Source organism: Rhodamnia argentea, chromosome 6 (genome assembly GCF_020921035.1).
Source record: "Rhodamnia argentea isolate NSW1041297 chromosome 6, ASM2092103v1, whole genome shotgun sequence".
In the NCBI taxonomy this organism is placed as follows: domain Eukaryota; kingdom Viridiplantae; phylum Streptophyta; class Magnoliopsida; order Myrtales; family Myrtaceae; genus Rhodamnia; species Rhodamnia argentea.
This window is the reverse complement of record NC_063155.1, coordinates 29,473,014-29,486,754: the sequence shown is the minus strand read 5'-3', so window position 1 is coordinate 29,486,754 and position 13,741 is coordinate 29,473,014. Positions and strand designations below refer to the sequence as shown.

At 40.4% G+C, this 13,741-nt stretch overlaps 2 protein-coding genes and 1 long non-coding RNA gene across 7 annotated transcripts; 2 read left to right on the top strand and 1 right to left on the bottom strand.

Annotated features, from left to right (window-relative positions):
• Positions 1–539: 539 nt before the first annotated feature.
• LOC115756414 (DNA polymerase lambda) lies at positions 540–9,400 on the bottom strand. 5 transcript variants are annotated; one of them, XM_048281322.1, is made up of 14 exons: positions 9,152–9,400; positions 8,887–9,024; positions 7,363–7,680; positions 7,091–7,184; positions 6,880–7,010; positions 6,497–6,559; positions 5,860–6,039; positions 5,593–5,646; positions 3,474–3,562; positions 2,784–2,874; positions 2,102–2,194; positions 1,726–1,793; positions 1,028–1,112; positions 540–941 (listed from the first exon to the last, which is right to left on the bottom strand). In XM_048281322.1, the coding sequence occupies exons 1-14, from the start codon at positions 9,263–9,265 to the stop codon at positions 843–845; spliced, it is 1,617 nt and encodes a 538-aa protein (XP_048137279.1). In that variant the 5' UTR covers positions 9,266–9,400; the 3' UTR covers positions 540–842. The 5 variants fall into 5 exon arrangements, with proteins under 5 accessions (XP_048137279.1, XP_030552040.1, XP_048137280.1 ...); XM_030696180.2 differs by having other exon boundaries at positions 2,102–2,182; XM_048281323.1 differs by having other exon boundaries at positions 7,091–7,172.
• Positions 3,927–13,741, top strand: LOC125315649. The gene is made up of 3 exons (XR_007198926.1): positions 3,927–4,108; positions 8,050–8,054; positions 13,729–13,741. It is a non-coding gene; the product is annotated as an uncharacterized LOC125315649 (long non-coding RNA).
• On the top strand, positions 10,668–12,178 carry LOC115756444 (metalloendoproteinase 3-MMP). The gene has a single exon (XM_030696223.2). The coding sequence runs from the start codon at positions 10,915–10,917 to the stop codon at positions 12,031–12,033; it is 1,119 nt and encodes a 372-aa protein (XP_030552083.1). The 5' UTR covers positions 10,668–10,914; the 3' UTR covers positions 12,034–12,178.

Here is a 13,741-nt window from a genome sequence, read left to right as displayed (position 1 = left end):
GATAAAATTCACTATGAGCAACTTAAACTTAAAGGCACTTATTTGAAATGTTTCCTTGACAATATACAAAACTCCTCTCAACTTTAAGGTGACAGAAGTTTGCCCCTGAACTGTCAACTACTGCACAAACCTGCTAACTAACTGAATAAAAGTATGTTTTCATCTCATTTTAGAAGCTTTTTTACTCTTAATTGCTGTAAAAAAAATTACAAGTAGGAGAGACCTAAATTAACTGAAATACTAGTAGTAGAAAACATAAATATCACTAATGGTATTAAGCAATAAAAATTCGTGAAAATTTGATATATGTAGCTACTTTAATAAAACTGAATAAGATATTTCAAGAAAATAATAAATAAAACTTAAATAAAAAGGAAAAAGAGCCTCACCAATAAAACGTTTAACAAAAAAGAAATTGAGTATTTACTCTATAAAAAAAAAAACTACGTATATATAAAGAGTCCATTAATTTACTCCTCCACTCCTTGATAAAGTAACATCCAAGTTATCAAGTTGAAGAGAACTCTAGCAGCACGATTAACATTCTGACAAAGCAGCATTTTCAAGCTCCAAGGAAAACACGACTCCCTCCGGTCCAAGTTGGAATCGAAATGGAAGACACAAGAGAAATTATGTTTTCACTCCAATCCATCCAAAACTTTTATTTACGAATTGAGATCAACAAAATCAGGGAAAATTCGGATTGACATGAAATGCAGTAAAGCCTTTTGCTGGACAACTGAGCAAAGTTTTCATGTCAATCCTTCTATTTACATCTCGCCCTCTCCATCATTTTACCCTCGGCGTCCTACAAATGTACAGCTGAAGAACAACCATCTGCCTTATAAGTTTCTTTCATGAGGCTCCAGCCACGGGAAACCCAGGAAATCAAAAACCTCCCTTTCTGTATACAGTTTTATGCTTGTGCTTCCCTTTGAACCCTGCAACAGAGAAAGGCATGTCGTGCATAAGGAACCATCAAAGCAATCGCGAAGCGCCATATGAGGCCACAAAGACTAGACACTACCCGTTTTCCGCCCGAATCATGAGTTCCAGGAAAGAGCCCAGTGTCGTCGAGTCTAAATCCTTTAGATTTCGCCAGCAACCTCAGCCTGCACCAGAAATATGAATCAAATAGCAGGCTTCTTTATTCTGGCTGGAATGAAGAGCGTGCAGTTTATCCAAAGAAAATGGCATATTTCTCTATTAATCACATCATCCTAGCAGCTTCAATGCCTTGGGATGCTTCGGCTGTCAGAGATATAACTTCTAGTGCTTGTTCTAGATGGCAAGTTTAATTGCCTGGTAATCATCAACAGAGGTTTACGGTTACTGTTTCAACCGGGTGCAGACACCAATCCAGTTGATTGATGATACAGTTATAGAAACATTGGTCAGTCAACCATGGATCACTAATCTTGAATTACTTGATTGTTCGAACACTGTTGAGATCACTTTAAAGAAAATTATTAAAGAGTTTGAAATTAATCCAGGAGCACAGTAGATGTTCCTCTTCAGATGCAAGTCCAGCTAGTTTGTGCTTGCTGTCATGCAGGCAATAGTAGAAACCTCTATCGTCTCAACGGCTCTTCAATAAGCTATAGGGACATCTTTACAAGACTCAAAAGCTCGGCTCAACTGATGTTCCTTTCTCAGCTTTCACATGTAATGGATTTCAAAAACTCAGAGATCAAGTGTTGCATCTTCCTGAATTGCTGAACATACCTCCTGTTTAAGACATCATTCCCAGTCCAAGCTATCAGTCCAAATGCATATATATCCCGGGGATATACCTAAATAAGCGAACAAAAGGATATTCAAGCTCAGATTGAACCTAAAGCCGTGGTGAAGTGAAGAATTTCAGACGACAGAAGATTATAAACGAAAAGGAAGGCAGGGTTCGATCCAGATAAAATGTCGGACAATCCGTTCATCCCTCACAAAGTGGCACTTTGGAACAACTGAGTCGCATATGTGACAGTACATTAAACATGGCCGAGCAGTAACTTGAGTGCCTCGTATGTTCTTGATCTCCTATTCTAGATAATTATCTCAGACTTCAAGAGATACATGAATATCAGGGTCAACATTAATCAAGTACCTTAAAATCTATTCGATGACACAGCTCTCTTCCTGGATAGGTGCAAAGACCAAAATATGTATCAACACCTGAGTCAGTACCCTGCCAAGATTGCTAAATAAGACTATCAGGAGCATGTTGTTATAAGAAGAAAAGAAATTGCGCCATACGAAAGTATGAAAGCAGACAGTGCAGAAGACATGTCATCAAGTATGAAACATAGACGATACACTAGGACAACGAAATAAATCACAAATGTGGAAGCATCACTTATAACCATAAAGTTTGGCCAAGAAAGTTCATTCCCTCCACTTAATTTTTTGTTATCATCAAAATTTTCTCCCTAACAATGACAATATCTAAGCAGTAATGGCTTTGTCCCTTGTCTTCATAATCCTATTACAGGAATTCAACGAAAGATGAAAAATGCTTCAGACTGTATTTGGTTAGGGTACTAACTATATGCAAAATGCAGTTGCAGAAGGCACAATTTTAGACTGTTTTTCACTTTTATGTGCTACAGACTGTTTTTATTTTGAATACAACTTAAATCACTGAAACAAGAGACCAACTAACTTAACTTCTTATAATTATCATTGATTATATACCTCAGAATTCAGCATTCTATTATTAGCTTTCAATTAGCTTAACTTCTGCGAGGTCTAGCACCAACTAGCATGTGGACACTTTCGAACAAACTTACCTCCTCACTGTCAGTACTAAAAACCAAATCCTCTCTTAGAAACCCCAAATCCTTCAAATGCTTCACGTACTTCTTTAGAAAACCTCTGTGACTGGAGACAGAGAAAAACAGATCAGCTTTCAGAAACAAAGCCAGAATTATACCTATCACAGAGCATGACAGAACAGCAAGCACAATTACAATGTCAACAGTAATACAATCAAAAGAGCGAACTTGACAGTCCAATTTGAAGCAATCACTGTGATCAGTTGACAGACTAAATACTTGCTTCACTGCGATCAGTTGACAGACTAAATACAAGCAATCTGTATCATGAGCCAACTAATAAGATGATGGTTCTGTCAACTTGCAACGACAATCTAATACAAACATATGTCGATTGACTTGTAAGATTAGTATATTTGGGTTCTTGAGAAACAGAGTGAGGTTCTGCTCTATTTAAAGCACTCGAGTACACAATTTCCTTGACTGCTCTTTCTACACCGTCACAGAAAGGCAGGGGAAAGCTTTGAGGTTTCAGCGACTATTAACTATCGTTAGTTCAACAAGATCCAAAGTAAATCAAGAGAATGTTTTCTTTAACCACTCCATCTGTAATAAGTTCAACCAGATACGAAATAGTTCTCGGTTCCTTGAGATGTGGAAACATGCAAATTCCATAGCAAACCCAAATGACCTAGGATTTGATACCTCTTTCCATCTGGATGAGTAATTACCACATCCAAGTCGCCACAAGAAGGTTTCCCACGTCTATAGGATCCTCCGCACAAAACAACCACCTTAAAAGTATTATACACAAGGTTAAATAAGAATATCACTTTCTGCCTATAGCTTTTGTCAAGTACAAATGTCTGGTAAGACATCATCCAGTGGAAACAGCAGTGCAACTAGATTTGGCACAAAACAAAATATGTACAAGTTACCGGCAATCGAGTACACATGCTGCATGGAAGATAAAATATTAATATAACTAGAAAATGCCCATGCGCTGCATGGGTAAGCGAAAAGCAATCTCATTATTAGAAATGTAAAATAAGTTAGTCCCAAAAGCAGGCAACTGTAAGAGGATTGAATTGGTTGAAATAAATTTTATCACTATTTATAGGCTAACAATAGGGAATCCAAGGCTATGCAAGCAGCCAAAAATCCCCATTGGTCATGGCATTGCCCACATCTCACACAGCTGGTAATTATCCCAGACACACAGGTGTTTGCTCCTGGAACTAGTCTAAGAGAATGCTCCCAATGTGAACTCGGGCCTTAAGCAATGAAGGTTAACATGCTCATCGCTTGAGCAGCCCTTTGAAGTTCAAAATATATTTGAAGTGTCCTTTGTTATTCTTCTGTAATAGACTAACTTTATGTGGTTGGTTTAAACTTTGATTTATTCAATTCTTACTGTCAAAAGAAATTATTGATTAATTGATTGCAAAGCAACATTAGATTCACTATTGACATATGACTGACTATACATCATATGTACCTTAAGATTTTATTTTTATGGTAGATTGGGTTAGTTATATTTATCAATGAAAAGAACCTATCAAATATGAAGTATCGCACTAACAAACAGGCAAGGGTCATCATATGCACAAGACTAACATTTTCATAATGTGGTTGGTCGGGTAACCTATTAGGTACTGTGGAAGTCAGGTGGTGTTGAATTAGACTTATGCTATGTTTGGGAAATGGAACAAAATGGGGGAATGAAAGTCAGGACAAAAAATGAGGAAAATTTCAAATTTTTTAAGGAAAGGAGAGGCTGAAAATTTTAAATTTTTATGTATTCTCTTCCAAATTTGCCTCACCCCCTCCTCCCAAGCAAAGCATATAGGATTCATGCATATTTGTCAACAAAACATGTTAAATATGTATCCTAGTCACATACTTGGTTGAAAGGTGTCAGTGTCACAAATCATACCAAATTGGCAACGTGGCAAGTATCTCATATGAGTACATATAAGTACATGTATAGCTCACAGAAGTGGTAAAATGCTGAAAGGTGTAAAAAATTACATGAACTTGTTGATGTGAATGACTTAATAATTTCTTTTAATACGTAAGTATGCACGTACCAAGACGTAAATATATCTAAAGGCACACGTGCACAGATTTGAGAATAGAAAAACAAAAGATCCTAAATCCTTACCAACAGGGAAAATTCTGGAATAAAAAGGAGGAGGAAAAGGCTAACAAACTACTCCATTTACCACATCACCCATTACATTCCGCTTAAATGAGCATATATTCTCGTGCTAGTCTCTCAATTGTGAATTGATAGTAAGAAATCAAATCTTAATGTACTTAAACTACCTTGGTAGGATGCCTCCAACATCAATCAATCTGCCACATAGTCAAACTGTTTACCAGTTCATTTGCTTTATTAAATCCAATCATATGAAGAACACAGGTATAACATGGCGAGAGAAGAATATATTAATTGTGGCCTACAAAGAAGGTTTAAAACTCTGATACAGAGTAGTCCACAAATGAAGATGAAAAGATCTGTGCCAAGCTGAAAAGAACCCAGAGTTTAGCAGTTTAAAAAAATTATTTTGACACTGGCCATGGATAGGATATCAACATCACCAGGAGATCCAATTTCCCACCGAACCAAAACCTTCTCAGCAGTATTATATTTCTGCAGGTGAAAGTGATTCTTCCTCGCTAAATATGAAAAGAAGTCCTGCTTAAGCAGTAGCACATTAAGGTTGGATACCGAGGCTATTTCAGAATAATTTATATGCATCCAATTAAAAATTTAATTCCTCAAATACAAAAATCGAGCAGTAAAATTTATTGTGCTCACCCCAGGCAAGACATCTTCACCTGCTTTCTGAAGAAGTTGTTCCATCTCTTGAGCCTAGGAAATTGGGGAAAAATGAGTAGCATATAAAGTAAAACCAGAAGTTCCAACTTTAATATCCAATGTTCTACATGTTTTTCTCCTTTCCTAGTCCCTGTAGGGGCTCATAGAACTCCAACTTTCACGTTAGTTCATATATGCCCACCTATCATCCCAAGTCATTCTTTCAACGGGAGGTGCTGGGATTGGCAAAGTTTTTAGGAAGAATACCTCATCACGTGGAATTCTCTGCTTTATATCATCGAAGTATTTCAGACCTAGCCTCTGAGCATGAGTTAATGACTCCTCTTTCTTCAGCTCATCAAGTGTACGGTATCCTTTTTCATACAATTTCAGTGCAGTTGTTGGACCAATCCCCCAAACTTCACCAAACAAACTGATTGTCCGCACCTAGAATCAGATGAAACAGAAGAAATTAACTACGTATGTACTTCATTTGCTCTCTCAAGTGGACACAGAATAATCTCAAAAGGAATAGACCCAGCATTGGCGAACATGTATGTGCATGATAGATGTGAAAGAGCAAGGAATAGATAAGTACGGAAACAACAAGATAAGAAAAACTTAAAGCAAAATCCATGTATTTACCATCACAGTACTTCAGCTTCATGTGCCAATCATATTTTTATGAAACCAAGGGATATTATCTTAATACAGAAATTTAGTCAAACAGTTTTGGGTTGCTGCAAATGTTGCAATACAGTCTCTGCATTGATGCACCCCGCGACTGGAAACAAAGAACGGAAACTGCTCAAATATGCAAGCACCAGGATTTATTGAGTGGTACTATATCACTGGAAGTGTAGTTAAATGTGAATGTCAACCTTTGGATAAACTCTTCGTGTACCTTTTCATCTGTTTCAAAGTGCTCCAACTTAGACAACTTGCCAGTAGTCACTATCTCCTGAATCTGCAAGTTAGAACTATCAGTGCCTGCTCTCTTTTAAAGATACTATTCTAGAAACAAGCAAAATACTCGAAATAACAACCCCTCACCATTAACGAGGTACGCAGAGTTTTGACTTCAGCTACATCAATGGTTTACAAAATTCAACAACCAGAAAATCACTACATTTTCAAAAAAAGGAAGCAAATATCATCTTAGCACTCATTGACCAAATAAGACTAGCAATCCATTGGATTTTCCCAATTGAACTACCACAATGAATTACGCCAATAAACCCAAAAAAGAGTTCGAAATAGTCTCTCAGGCTAAAAATGGCAACTCACATGTTCTTGCAACGCCTTCCCTATTGAAGGAAGGTTTTTCACCTGGTCCCCGCTGTCAATCTTGAAGGGCAACTTCTCAATTACAGATATAGCTTTGTAATAGCTAAAAGATCTCCGATCATCACCAAGTGCTGTGGATAAACCAACAGAGTTATTAGGTTCTTCAAGATCGTTACTGATGAAAAGACCTGAGGAAGTTGATGAATGTCACCTCTATATATATTGATGAGCTTCACGAAAATCTCAGTTACATTCCTGTTTAGATCAGGTGGACTGTATATCAAAGAAGACTGCTGCAACCCACCCTTATATTGCCACAAAAGAATTATTCAGCTCTAAAAAGGATTAGAGAGAATTTCTTCATGATTATGATTCTGATTTAACTCATTTTCTATCATTGTTTGAACCGACTTAAGATAGATGAAAACGAGGAGCGAGAAGTGTTGCATAAGCACATTAGGATAATTGGCTTCTAGAACTTACATCCTTGCATGTTATGTCCGAGAGGCCTGTGCTGGTATTACCAGAGCTCAAAGAGTGGCTCGAGTCATCAGACAGGCTGGAGCTACTTATCGCCTCAGACAGGTCATTCTCTTTAGCATTTTTCTGAGGAGGACACCTAATACTTCCACCTTGTGATGATTCATCACCTTTACTTACGCCTCCATCAGCTGGTTTAGGAACTGGAGGTGTCTCTGGTGTCTTCTCCTTTTCTAAGTCTAACTTCAGATCGTACATATCCTCAGAGACCTTTTCACCTGATCTCAAACTCTCCTCTAGCCACTGGTAAAGAAGAATTCTCTGCAGAAGAGAAGGGCAACAAGTCAATCTAAAAAGTACAAACATCTGATCTCAAACTCTCCTCTAGCCACTGGTAAAGAAGAATTCTCTGCAGAAGAGAAGGGCAACAAGTCAATCTAAAAAGTACAAACATCTGATATGTGCATCTTGTGAAGTGATTCGTGTACCTGCCATTTTCTATAGTTTGGAAGCTAGCAACATGGGAAGCTTAGTTTGTGAAGGAGCTTGAAGCAGCATTTTTAGCTTAGTTCTATTTGACAGCATAATTTGAAGTGTTTCAATATGAGATACAACTTCCAACCATTTGTCCAATTGCAATCCTCGTTGTGTTCAGATGGAACAGCTATATCTCTTCGTTTCTGAAGAGAGCATTTGTACCATAAAAGAGAGATCTAATGGATTTGCAATTCCATTGGAACAGAGAGCTAAAACAGGACATCATACATTTATTTTCTTTGAGTAAGATAATTATCATACTGTGCCCCTGTACTTTCCTAGACATTTGCGTTTATATGGATAATCACTGGATATAGAAGATGGCATTCACTTAAGTACTTGGTCAGGATGAGTGAGTACTACAGGTGTAGCGACCCTTCCACTCAAGGTATTTGGACCACACAATATGTTACTTACGATGTCCCGACATCAGCACAATCTCATACAGGATCCTTTTTGTCAAAATGCTTCCAGGCGAAAAATCATTTTGCAGAACACTAATTGCTGCAAATTAAGTCAAATTTAACATCCTTTCGCCCCTGATTAGGAATAACCATCCAAATTCTGGTTCCGAAAATGTAGCATATGACTTCTTGGGCATAGCACGTCAAGGACAATGACCAAGACGAAGAAAAATTCAACCTTGTGCTTCCAAGCATTTCTAAAGGAAGCAAGCAAGCACAACCCATTGAAATGCTACTCCTGAATGTTGTGCTAAAACAAGATGAGCAATGTTTTGGGAGCTTTGGCACAAAGCGCCGATGGCAAATTCCAATTGATTGCTCGAACATGTCCCATTGACATCAGTGACATCACTTTCTGTAATTACGCAAACCCCCTTTTAACTTGTTTTCTGATTCTAGATTCTTGAGAATTCGACAGAAGGCGGACCCGCCTGAATAGCTTTCAAAGTCTCTGTTCAGTTGCAAACCAAACCAAAGCCGAAAAGTGAAGCGGGCCCGGGATAAAAACGAAACAGATTGAACGAACCCCTTTGAAACGCTCCAACCGTTGCTCGCCGAGTTGTCGCAGAAGCTTGTCGGCGTCGACGGCGAGAACGTGAGTGACCCCCTTGGACGGTTTCTCCACTACATTCGCCCCCATTTGAGTGAGCTTCCGCTTCCAAATCTGTAGCCACACACCCAAAGGGCAGCGAGAGAGAGGGAGAGAGAGAGGGGGGGATTGATTGACTCAGGATCACATGAACAGTAACAGTTGAAGAATTTATGGCGGTGGAAGAAGAAGGAAGTGAGACCTGCAAACGGCGAGGCTGAACTCCGGACTCGACCAAGAAAACGACCATCCCTGAGAATATGCCGTTGGGATCGGAGGGAGGAGTTTCTTCTTCCTTCTTTCGCTTTGGCGCCATTTTTCCTACGTGGTGTTCGGCTTGTTCCGACTCTTCCGAGTCTTTTGCTCGGCTCGCACTCGCCGTCTCCTTCTGGAACAGCTAACAACCTCCCAGGGCAAGGCGAAATTTGCTTCCACGTGTAATTTGCAGGAAAATTTCGGCCAACCCCCGGGAAAAGGTCGTCAACTCGAATAAATACATAATCATCTTCTTTTCTTTTTTCAGATAACATATTCACTTGATCAACATAGATTTTATAAGAAACATTATATAATTTTATGTAAAATTACGAAAATTTTATTTTTTACGCAAATATAAAAAGTGGACCGATTCCAAAATAGAACCGGAATCGGCCTCGGTTTCGGGTTCAAAAGCTGTGAAAATATGAGTCAAATGATCGGTTCTCGATTTCAGAGTTTTGAAACAAAAAATATCCGTTAACGTTCAATCTAAGTTAGTTTTCATGCAACAAAATATCCCAAAGTGGCTCGCTCGTGCTTTATTTAATATAAATTAATTTTCGCGTCATAAAATATATCAAATTGGTACATGTATGACAATCTATCATCTAATAACTTCTGTCCAACATCTCGATAGATTTCTAACTCGAATCGTAAAGTGGCATGTGGCAGATAAATTGGATGATCGAGATATGACGTGGATCCAATATGGAAATTGTATCCAAATGAGATCGTTATGGGAAGCCAAAATGAAAATAAAAATAAAAATTGAGATCCGCTAAAATCTATTAATTTTATTGTAAAAGCTCCCTCAAGTTTCCAAAATTTGCTAAAATCCCTAATTTGTCTTAATTTTGCTCTAAAATATTGGTAAATTTATCATAAATGTACAGTTTGACATTTTTTGGATGCAAAATTTAGTTTGGGATAAAAAAAGGGTACATGTGCTTTTTGTGAACACGAAAATTAGTTGAAGACAAGTGCGACATGAATGCAAAAATTTGCGATTTTTGGTGATATTGAGCCAAACTTACATGTTCGGTCGTTTTAATAGTAAAATTTCTATCGTGCAATTAAATTCCAATATCCGATAATGTTTTTTGCGTTAGCTTTATTTCAACGGAATCCCGTATGACCCAAAACGGAGATGGTCGTCTTCGCACAAAATGACGTCGTTTGGTTTGAAAAATAAATTAAAAATTCATTGACCAAAGCATCTCACGGTCCATAGATACCTGGTCGATCCTTCCGATGCAGAGTCTTTGACCTCTTTCCACTTTCCCCACTCGGCCAAAACTCTTCGCGAGTCAAACCGTTGAAGTCGACCCCTCTCTCTCCATTGGATTCGATATTTCGTCGAAGGAAGATGGATCTGTCGTTGTCTTCCTCCTCCTCCTCCTCCTCCTCCTCCAGCGCAGCAGCCTCAGAAACGCCGTCGTCTCTTCCCACTGGCTCTCGTACTGTCGTACACGCTTTCGTACCCAAGAAAGGTCAGACGACGACAGCCCCCTGGAAAAGGTCAAAGTCGAACACAACTACGACCCCCTTTGCAGAAAAGCTCCATTTTTTAGCCTTCTTTGGTTCGCCGGCTTCGACCCATCTCTTCCCAATTCCCATAAGGAAGCGCCCCAAACTTTCTCCTCCTCTTTCGAGTTTCCAACCGCTCCCCAAAACACACCCAAGCTTTAGCAATTATACCCAATTGAGATGAAGTTTCTTCGCCTCTTGGCTACGGTGGTTTGCTTGGCCCTCGCGCCGCCGCCGTCGGCTTTGGTCTCTGCATTTTTCCTCCCCAATATATCCTCCATCCCGCCCTCGCTGCTCCCCAACGTCTCCTCTGCCGCTTGGAACGCCTTTCGGAACTTCTCTGGCTGCCACGCCGGCGAGAGGCGCGACGGCCTCGCCAAACTCAAGAAGTACTTCCGCTACTTCGGCTACATCCCCGACTCCCCCTCCAACTTCACCGACGACTTCGACGACGCCCTCGAGTCCGCCATCAAGACCTACCAGCGCAACTTCAACCTCGACCCCACTGGCCAGCTCGACGACGCCACGCTCAAGCAGATCGTCCGCCCCCGCTGCGGCAACCCCGACATCGTCAACGGGACGACGGCCATGAACTCCGGCAAGGAGGCGCTCGTCAATGCGTCCCACTTCCACGCCGTCCGCCACTACACCTTCTTCCCGGGGACTCCGCGCTGGCCGGACGGCCAGATCGACCTGACCTACGCGTTCCTGCCGGACAACCAGCTCGCCGACGAGGCGAAGGCCGTGTTCTCGCGCGCCTTCGAGCGGTGGTCGGCGGTGACGCCCCTGACGTTCACGGCCACGGACTCGTTCGCTGCCGCCGACATCAAGATCGGGTTCTTCAGCGGGGACCACGGCGACGGGGAGCCGTTCGACGGGGTGCTGGGGACGCTGGCGCACGCTTTCTCGCCGCCGAACGGGAGGTTCCACCTGGACCGGGATGAGGACTGGGTGGTCACCGGGGACGTGACGGCGTCGTCGGTGTCGACGGCGATCGATCTGGAGTCGGTGGCGGTGCACGAGATCGGCCACCTCCTCGGGCTCGGGCACTCGTCGGTGGCGGGTTCGATCATGTACCCGACCATCACGTCGCGGACGAGGAAGGTGGAGCTCGCGACGGACGACATTCAGGGGATTCAGGTGCTCTACGGCAGCAACCCCAACTACAACGGGTCGTCGTCGACGACGTCCCCTTCGCAGGAGAGAGAATCCAGCGACGGCGGTGCGTCCCGCGCTTCGGGGTCGCGATGGGCGGCAAGGGCCGTCGTGGCGGTTGGATTGGGAACTTTGCTCTTTTGACCGTAGGATGCAGTTGCCCAAGATTGTGTTTTTAATCATTTAATGCTTCTGCCGATTATTGAATCTGGACCGTAGATGCAGAATCGATGAACGGCTGCGATGTGTTTAGGTGCAACCCCTTCTTGTCCGACGAGGATGCTGGGCCCATCTGTTGATTGATTTCGTATATATTATACAATACTCATAAATTATTCTTTCGTCATCATGCTTTTATTGTTCTCGAAACAATTTTTTTTTTATTATTTTAAAAGAGACAAGCTGGTGGACACGAGTTTATGCGACCAATTTCTCTTTTCTATTTTAGAGTAAAGATCAAATGCACCAAATAGAACTAATTCTCACGCTCACCATTATGATTGTTTTCACCTAAGCAAAAAAGGTCAAATTTTTCAACCAAGCAAAAAAGGTCAAAATTTTCAACCATGTTCACTTCTCGAAAAATCCTAGCCCTTGATTGACTTCGTTCATATTTCCATTCAAAATCTAGAATATATACACACTGATTGACAATATGTTAGAATAAACTTCATTTCGTCTTGCGCTAATTTATCCATAATCTTAAAAGGAATTACAATTTATAGACTAACTGTTAAGGTGGAATAGCCTAAGTGCGGTATATTCGAGTACCAATAAGAGTTTGTCAAATTTTGTGAATGCACTCCATCGTATTTTTCGCACTGATTGAGCCGCCATCATTAAGTTCAATGGGTTAACCTAACATCATCTTAGGAATTAGGTGGGTAGGGACCATTCAATGGGACAAGTCCAGTTGACGAATAACAATGCATCCCCGTACGACATCAATTTTGTTCGTTTGGATCATGATCGACGACTAGTCCCACAAAACGAAATTGCACTATTTATAGGCAAATCAATGCAACACGGATTTTGGCCCTTCACGAAATATACGTCACATTTTGGTTGCAGTTATTTTTCTTACATTTCGGGTTCATCACATGTTGACTGTCTATAACAGCGTTTGCTTACACTAATAGCTATCACATCATAATCCCTATGATAGTCAAACCTGTAACAATTATTTCATGGACCGCCTCGGTACTAACTGTAGCGACTATTCTCAATATCCCGCTCACCAAGTTTTTGTGTGTAAAGTACGCAAATGATCTTGCTAAAGTAATCACATCACTGAAAGAGAAAAGAAAGCAATGACAAGCAACAGATTCAACATGGCATTCAATTTAGATGAATTAGTTGCTATAATAAAGTGCTTGACAAATATATCTCCGTAGCTATATTTTAGAGTCGGAGATCCGACGAAAGTCTCCTCCAGATTGAAGGGGTAGAGCCTTTAGACAAAAAGGATAGCATTGCTTTTGGTAGAAATAAATGTCGATTTTCCGTGAAAATTTATTTTCATCTCATTTTAGGATTTTAACCAAATGTTGAAAAATATATATTCCTAGAAAATGTCTTTCAAAACTATCATATTTTTCATAAAATAAACGGAATTTTAGTGATTTGGAGCCTCCTTTGATTAGAGATTTGACTTCTTTAATCGCTGCTCAATTCGGAGAAATATCAATACATCTATAGCGTAGGTACGACCTGTTTGTGTGTTAGGCATAGAGATTACTTCGGTTTTCGTTGCAAACTCGTGTTTAATGGTGCGGCGGTGATAAGCTCATTCAATCGAGCAATAAATTGATAACATTTTTGGATGAAATGACATGAAAGAAAGAAAGTGTCC

What these genes read in the sequence shown, in the direction of transcription:
- LOC115756414 (XM_048281322.1), bottom strand. Translation starts at nt 9,265, where the DNA reads ATGGCGCCAAAGCGAAAGAAGGAAGAAGAAACTCCTCCCTCCGATCCC. An exon ending in GGTTGGAGCGTTTCAAAGGG is followed by an intron (nt 7,681 to 8,886) that starts GTTCGTTCAATC and finishes TCTCTTCTGCAG; the next exon opens with AGAATTCTTCTTTACCAGTG. An exon ending in GTGAAGATGTCTTGCCTGGG is followed by an intron (nt 3,563 to 5,592) that starts GTGAGCACAATA and finishes AATACTTTTAAG; the next exon opens with GTGGTTGTTTTGTGCGGAGG.
- LOC115756444 (XM_030696223.2), top strand. Translation starts at nt 10,915, where the DNA reads ATGAAGTTTCTTCGCCTCTTGGCTACGGTGGTTTGCTTGGCCCTCGCG.